General features: G+C 44.6%; 1 protein-coding gene across 1 annotated transcript in view; it reads left to right on the forward strand.

Moving 5' to 3' along the window:
- Positions 1-4,295: 4,295 nt before the first annotated feature.
- LOC115543055 (rho GTPase-activating protein 20) overlaps positions 4,296-8,595 on the forward strand; it is an 18,327-nt gene continuing 14,027 nt past the window's right edge. Inside the window, exons 1-2 of the mRNA XM_030355603.1 lie at positions 4,296-4,633; positions 7,252-7,337. Coding sequence (XP_030211463.1) covers positions 4,535-4,633; positions 7,252-7,337 — 185 coding nt within the window. The 5' untranslated portion in view covers positions 4,296-4,534. The remainder of the gene's footprint in view (positions 4,634-7,251; positions 7,338-8,595) is intronic.

Raw genomic sequence — 8,595 nt, forward strand, 5'->3', positions numbered from 1 at the left:
GGAAAGACGAGGGCTTAAATAACAAACACAACGAGGAACAGCTGAGACACATTAGGGGAGGGAACAGTAATCAACACAGGAGGGAAAAACACAGGGAGACACCCACACCCTGACACTTTCTTTCTTTCTTTCTTTTGATCACCCATTCAGGTAAGAGTCGGCTGCGTTCTCGTCCTCAAACACAGTATTATTAGAATTGCATCGTTGAATTACATGAAGGTGTTAAATGAATACAACGTGTATACAGGCCCGGATTAACCCCTTAGGGTGCCCCAGGGTGACTTCACATGAAGTGCCCCTGTGTCCGTCAGCTTTACACAAAAAAAATGAAATTTACTATTGCATAAAGGCCACAGATTTACAAGAAAGTAAACAGACTCACCACACATACTACATAAAAATTTAGATCCAACCAAAAATCCTGAAACTGACTTACACTGATGCTCAAATAAGAATGCAACCCCCATCACCATACAAGGTAATGATGAATATGAATATTTCCATCATAAATGACCAGAGGAAATGCAAAACCATAAACCCAATAACAACAGTTGCACACACATAAGAATAAGAACCTGTTTTTTTATCAGCAGTAATACACCTACTGAAATGAACAGTGCAATCCCCACACCTTTGTGACAGTCACAGCAGCAGATAGCGCAACACAACCCCGGCGTCAAATGGCAGCAAAAAAGCAGATAGAAATAATGGTAAATAGGCCTTACCTTATAACTTCTTTCTCACTTTCCTGCTGGCAAAGTCGGTCAGCAGATCCTCAAAGTCCATTTGTTTAACCAGTTCCGATTCAATGGCCATCAGGGAGAGGGCAGACAGACGCTTCTGTCCCATGGTTGTCCTTAGTTCGTTTTAACCCTTTTTAGTTGAGAGAAGGATCTCTCGCCCTCGCAGTTAGTAACTGGCAGGGTTAGAAACAGCCTAAGTGCAACGGACACGCCGGGGAAAGTTGTCTGTATGCCATTTTTTCGGATTATTTGAAGCATCTCCTCAGGTGAACGGGTTGCCTCCTCCCGTACAAAGTTTTTGAACTGAAGTAGTTCATCGCTAAAGCTGTTGTCAAGATCGTCTGGATATGTGGAGGAGAGCGCAGCTGCACGTTTACGCACACTATCACTGTCGATGTCCGTATCGAACAACACACCAAACAGGCCGTTTAGCTCCCTGTAGGCGTCAGTGCGCTTCGCTAGACATGACAGCAACCTGTCAATGATCACAGTGTACATTCCACTTTGAACTGATCACTCCCGGTAAGCACTGTGTCATTCTCCGTTGACTCATCTGCGAACGCTTTTCTCTTTCTCCCCCGCTGCGTCTCATGGTGATCTCTCCTGTCCATTTTTGAATTTTTTGTTTGCATATAATTTCGCGCCACTGCCGCTGCGTTATTGTGGACTCGTCCATGATGGTGGGAGGGGGGCCCTACACCCAAATAACAGTTATTTTTTTTATTAATAATCCTATCAGTGGATCATTTTGTATGTGCTTTTATCTCTACTAGTATATTATGCCGACATTAAATATTTAAAATATAACAAAAATAGGTTAAGGCTTTAGTCATTGTCCTGATCATTTGGTGCCCCCCATTGGCTCAATTTGGCTGGTGCCCCAGGGCACTCGCCCGACTGTATGTATGGATAATCTGGCCTTGCGTGTATATGGCGTCGGCTTGGTGGCTGGTGTGTCGAGGACAGCCGCAGCAGACCGAGTGGGAGACGTCTTCCGCTGTCGCTCTCCAAGGTGCTGAACTTCGGCCGAGTGATGACGTCACACGCTTTGGACAAGCCACCTGGCACCGACCGCCTGGTTTAGGGAATCACCCCCGGTGTACTTACTCCATTTAAAAAGAAGTACAAACGTGGAACAGTTTGCAGGAAGAACTACCTGTACTGAATGTGATGAGATAAGAAAAAGAAAGCATAGTATTGTCGACGGATCTTTTGTGCTGTACAAAGTCACCGTAATTCACCGTTTATTGAAATGAAAAAACGAACTCAAATATAAGTAGGGTGTGCAGCGCAGCAAATCGCGCCAGCAGATATGGCCTTTCTAGCAAGCTCAAAGCAAACAAAACAAAATATTTCGGAGGATTCGGGAGGAGCAGCAGCCAAAGGAAACCCACAATAACTCATTGTATAACTCACTGCCTACAGCTACCAAACGAGTGAGTCCGTTTCGTGAAGACGGCCCAGCTGGGGAAGATGGAGGCTGGAGTTCAGAAGATGATCCAGCAAAGAAAACTAAAGATTCAGGAGATCAAAGATACAGTAGACATGAGCAAGAAAGGCGCAGACAGAGAGATAGCTGATGGTGGACAGGTCTTCACTGCTTTGATAGGCTATGTTGAAAAGTGTCGGGATGATTTCAACCGAATGGTTAAAGAAAAACTGAAATCCACAGAGCAACAAGCTGAAGGCCTCACCTAAGACATGGAAAAGGAAATTAAAGTTCTGACCAATGAAAGCTGAAGCTCAGAGGTGAAGCAGCTCTCACACACTGAAGACCACCTCCACTTCCTCCAGGCCTTCAGATCCCTGAAGGGTCCTCCACCCACCAGGGACTGGGCAAGAAATGACAGAACGGAGTGTAGGCCATTGATTATCAGATTAGAAAAACAAACCAATGCAATCAGCTCCTCCTCCATTTCTTTGGTCCACCCAGCCAAGCAATGCAATGACAAAGTGTAGTTTGTAACTCTGGGCCATCTCTGTTGAGGTGGTTTGTTTGCCATCACTTCCGCCCCACACACACCCCTCTACCCCACATCAAATTACCTGCTTGTAGACCTAACCGCCATTCCAAGTCGTTCATCCCCTCTGCAATTCGACTACTAAATGCTCCTTAGTTGCACATGTGTAACTGTTGTATGGTACAACAAGCTGCTCAAACAAATCGCCCCTAGTGGGATAAATAAAGTTGTATTGTATTGTATTATCTACAGCTGTAAACTACCCCAAATGTCATTATCTACAGCTATAATCTACCCCACATAACATTATCTATCTCTTAACTACCCCACATAACATTATCTACGGCTGTAAACTGCCCCACATAACATTATCTATCAGTAAACTACCCCACACAACATGAGCTATCTGTAAACTACCCCACACAACATGAGCTATCTGTAAACTACCACACATATCTATCTGTAAACTGCCTTCATAAAATTATAAATCTGGAAACTCTCCCACATAAGATTATCTACAACTGTAAACCCACATAACATTATCTATCTGTAAACTACCCCATTATCTACAGATGAAAACTTGTTAGAACGAAAATGGTAACAGTCAAAAATCGGAACGTAAACACTCTAACCTCATTGTGAAATTGAAAATAAGTGTCTATGGACGGAAATGTTTGTAGACAGACGGGTGGAATAATCGTCGGGCCGTTTTGGGGCGGTTGGTGTCGACTGAGCTTTTGCTTTTTATTGCCGTGCCCTAGGCTGCTCATTATCAACACCATAGTAATCATTAGAGTGATCTAGTTTTAATGGGGCTGACTGGCCAAGTTGAAGTATGGAAAAGCCATCTCTCTATCGCGCGCGCTCTCTCTCTCTCTCTCTCTCTCTCTCTCTCTCTCTCTCTCTCTCTCTCTCTCTCTCTCTCTCTCTCTCTCTCTCTCTCTCTCTCTCTCTCTCTCTCTCTCTCTCTCTCTCTCTCTCTCTCTCTCTCTCTCTCTCTCTCTCTCTCTCTCTCCCTCTCCATGTCTCTCTTTCTCTGTCTCTCCTATTACTTTTTGTCCTTGTTCTGTTTAGCCTAGTTTTTGGCCCACTTCTGTTTGTAAGAATACAAAAGGATTTCACAGGCAACACTTTCTTTGCCTTTCTATTCTTAGTCTTGTATTTTGCGTTGTTAATTGATCTGATTTGATAATATCGATTTTATAGTTTGTTTAATTTATATAATAATAGTAATAATAATAATATATCGTATTTAAAAAAAGACATAGGTCTAGGCTACTACACACTATGCCAACTATGCAATATGTTAATCTCTGGATCGATTTCCACTCATCCACACACGCGGCCAAAAAATAGTGAGTTACTTTCAAAAAAAGTTCCTTTAAAGTAAAATAACTAAAGACACAAATGAAAGGTCCTCGAGGCTAACATTGAGGAATCTAATATAAGAACAACAATCAACAAAGGAACTAAGAGTAATCTATGCTGGGGCCCATCTAGTGCCCCCCCCCCCCCCCCCCCGTGCCCCGCCCCTTTCCATCATCATGTCCCGCGTGGTGCGTGGATACCGAGTAGAGGCGCTACAGGAATACTGGCGCGCTCAGTAGGACGCGTATTAAGGAGGAGCGCTCTCGGTGACCGGTGTTACAGCTTTTAAAAGCACTTCTAAAAAAAAATAATCCATCTGGGTTATATCATTCTTAATACAATGGTTTTGTTGCGCACTTTTTTTTTATCACTGATGGAATTGGACGCCCCGGTTCCGAATCCCTCGCGTTGCACGCCAGAGACCCGTTAGGACACCGACCGTTCTCTTCGTTGGGAGTCTGAATGGAAAACATGTCACCGGCACAACGGCACGAGTGCCTGGACCGCGCCTCGCCCTCCGCGGAACCCGTAGGGCACAGCCGACAGCCCGAGAACAAACGGGTATGTTGTATCTATCGCTCTTCAGCGTGTTTTATAATGTGCCTCACCTTGTCGATACCTGTCGCTTACCGCCACTTTCCGTATTGCATTGTAACCACTGACTCAAGTTGAATAACGCCGCAAGTCACGAAGCTCATAATACAGAGACGCAACGTAAGCATAGCCTACTTAAAAAAAAACGTGCAGCGGCGCGCGCGCGTGTGGTTCTGTTGAAAATAATCAAGCGTGAGCACAACCTCAAAGATCACGTGCAGTTGACCTCACTGTTCAGCCTTTATAGAGTTTCAGGATTCTAGGGGACGTGACTTCTGGGCATCATGACGCCACGACGCGCAAACCGCTTTCATTTTGAAAGCATAGGCGAGTCAGAGTGCTAGTAATGATGTAGGTAGAGAGGTTTTAGGTCATTAATGGTGAAATGGTTTATCATCATGGGGAGACGTTGTCCTGTTTAAACCTTCACAGCGTTTCCCATGTGAGACGTGGAAAAATAATGTTTTCATTAGCCTATAGGTTACAGTATTTTTATGGTGATTTAAATGTATCACGCCTACTACACCTACACCTCTTGAGTCTCAAAATCCCATGATGATTTCTGATGAACAAGCCCTGTTCAGCTCGGCGAAACATGACTCGACTCATTTAGCCTGTTGTAATTGACGTTTCACCCTTTGACCAAGCATTCTCTGTCGATATTTCGGGGTTTAGGCACGCCGCCAAATAATCAACTGCTGGCCTGGCCACGCTCTAAACAAGGACAGACTTTCCCTTTCCCTGTGTTAAGTGCTTGTTGCATCACTCTCTATCCCGCCATAATCAATTAAATGCTGTTAAATCAACTCGGGTAGGTGGCCTTTTTTTCTGTCCACAAAGAGGATTTTGAGAGATTTGGGGTTTTATTGGACAGCCTCACGGGAAAGTCAGTGGAAATGACATTACATAACGATCCCGGAAGCGCTCTACCTCCCTAACCCGCTCCCTTAATGCGTAGGCCTGCACCCAGTGTGTCTCCCCCGTTAATAAACAAGTGTAAAATAAGCATGTCAACAAAGTAATAGTCCTCTTCTAAATCCACACTTTCATTTCAGTGGTTGGGGGTTATTTGTTCATTGTGTGACAGAGAGAGATCTAATAAATAAGAGAGGAAGAGAGATTCACATTTGATAATTAGTCAGGCAGCACAAATTCAATTATACTTCAGCAAGTCCACTGTAAATCTATTAACATTCACCATGTTCCATGACAAGCTTGGATGGATACCTATTGTCCTGTTACCATTTAAAGACTGTGTAGCCAAACAATCCTTGCTGTATGGTTAATGTGGTGGTTCCCAGTCAGAGGGGCCCGTACCCACATTGGGGTCTGTCGGGACTTCGAAAATAGCATACTGGAATACAATTAGCAGTAGCATGCGCTGTTGCCTGTAGCCGTCCAACTGTCTGTCTGTTATAACCACTAATTCGGTTGTTCCCAAAAAAAACACTTAGAAAGTTGGACTTGAATATTAGCCGGGTAAATGCAGTGCTCCAAAACGTTTTTTGATCCGCTGGTGTTAGTGACTCACTTTCTCCAGCATGAATAGTGTCACACAGGAAGGGATGTCACAATACATTTTGAAATAACATTATTGCATATTCTGTTTTACAGTTACTCGTGAGATTATTTGTTTTGTTGTATCCATTCCGATCCATGGGAGTGAGGCAGACCTCCAAGCTGCTCCTCCAAACTGTTCCCCAGATACAAACCCCTCGCTGAAAAACGTTTACAAAGTTACTCCGCTGAAATTCTCGATGAACATAATCGTGAATTGTCGCAAGAACAGGTGTGATTCGGGTCATAGAAGACAACATTGAGAGGTGGGACAGGGGTCTGTATTTAGCCACCTTTGCTAACTCTTAATAACCCTTAATAAAATGACAAGGACAATATAACTGGAATTGGGTTCTGAAAATCCTTGACATTCTTCAAAATGTCATACGACATTCTACGTTTCTGTCAATTTCCTTCAGATGTCACAAAAGTGATGGCGAAACAATTCGCTCTTATTTTAATTAAAGTGGCTCTTCGTAACCCCCCAGTTAGTATGGAGACATCTTCGGAATTATAAAAACATAATGCCAGCGTTCGGTCCTCTCTCACTGGCCGTGCAGCCGTGTGACACAGACTAGCTTAGCTCTGCAGGTGTTGGGGGGCGTGGTGGGTGGGGGGGGGGGGGGTGTTTGGGGAGTCGATTGTGATTGTTGTAAACAAAGAGCAGGTAGAGGCTATCCAGCGTTATTTATTTGTTGAATATCCAAGTTATAGGATGTGATTTTATTGATGAAATTATTGAAATCACGATTGATTGACATAAACTTCTGATGTTTCCAGGTTGTTTGGAGGTACAAGTTAGTGGAAATGTTACACATAGCGACTTTAAAGATGGCGTCCGCTTGATTTAATGATTTCCTTTAACCTCACCCCCTCACCTTCACTCCCTCATCCTCACCCCGTCACCTTCACTCCCTCACCCTCACCTCCACCCCTTCACTCCCTCACCCTCACCTCCACCCTCCCACCTCCACCCCCTCCCCTCCCCCCCTCCCCCTCCCCCTCCCCCCTCCCCCTTCCTGTTCTAGCGGGTCAGGTCAGAGAGTCAGCGGCGTCAGTCGGCCCCGTCCCTGGTCCTGTCCAAGGCCCTGATGCGCTCCAGAACCATCTCCAGGTAGGGGCCCCCTCTCTGCCAAAGGTTCGGGGCTCAGCCCACATGCCTGCAGGTAGGGCCCAACCAATCAGCCCCCAGGTAGCCCGCGGGTAGGGCCCAACCAATCGGGGAAACAATCAAGTTCAGATTATTTCCACTAACATTGCGTTTGCGATTCAGTGTGCGATTTTTCCTTGACTTCCGTATTATTCACGAAACACAAGCTATAAATCCTTCTATAGTATGGCCAACACAACATGTGAAGCAGTCAATATATAAACTGCTTTTTTCTTGAGGCCAGGCCAATGTTTTGAGATGAATTGATGCATGAATGGATATTATATCATTTTTATTTTACTATTATATTGCAAAATAATAAATTCAAAAATATTGCAGCCTTTGCGATTTGCACATCGCGTTCTACTTCATTGCGATGTCGGTTTGAATTTGATTAACCGTTCGGCCCTGCTCGCCGGTGAACCTGTAGGATTACATGAGCAGATAGCACTGTCCCCCTTGAGCAACCCCCCCACCTGCTCCTTAAGAACAGTTCTGAAAATGAACCCACTGTTGTTTCAAGCTGCTCTGGGTGACATTTTCTGCTAAAGGGCTGAATATTTTATTAGAGAGTTTCCAAGCAACAGCGGACATGAGAGCAAATAATAATAATAATAATAATAATAATAGTGATAATGAATAAACCAAGAATGCTATATTGATAATTATTATCAGCAATCAGTCATTCTTCCCAGTCAAGTATGTGAGGCGTCACGTGTAAATGAAAGGGGAGACTTGCTAAGCACTAGTACATGCTCAAAACATACACGACTCAAACTACACAGTGGTAGCTTTCATTTGTGGGCCCTTTCACTGAACTTAGAGGCTGACATGCACACACACACACACACACACACACACCGTTGGATGTCACGGTGGTGTAAATCCACAGAACGGTGAGTCAGGGAAAGATAATCATGCCTATAAGCTTCTCTGATCAGCGGATCAGGGATCTATTCTTAGGGTCTGGCTTTGGTCCAAGGGGACATGGAGGGTGGGGGGGGGGCAAGAATAACCTAATTAATACAGTCTCCTAGAGAAGACCCATTCCGCCCCCTGCAAACCCTTTCACAATAAAGGCGCCAAAACTTTAAAATTGCCCTTGTTTCTCAGAGAGCCTTAAGCTCTTCCCAAGCTGCGAGAAACCACAACTCTGTGCACGTGAAAGAGCACAGATATCGACCCCTTCCTCTGAGAGTGCACACAATCACAGGAGCTGTGC

Source organism: Gadus morhua, chromosome 4 (assembly GCF_902167405.1).
Source record: "Gadus morhua chromosome 4, gadMor3.0, whole genome shotgun sequence".
NCBI classification, from domain to species: domain Eukaryota; kingdom Metazoa; phylum Chordata; class Actinopteri; order Gadiformes; family Gadidae; genus Gadus; species Gadus morhua.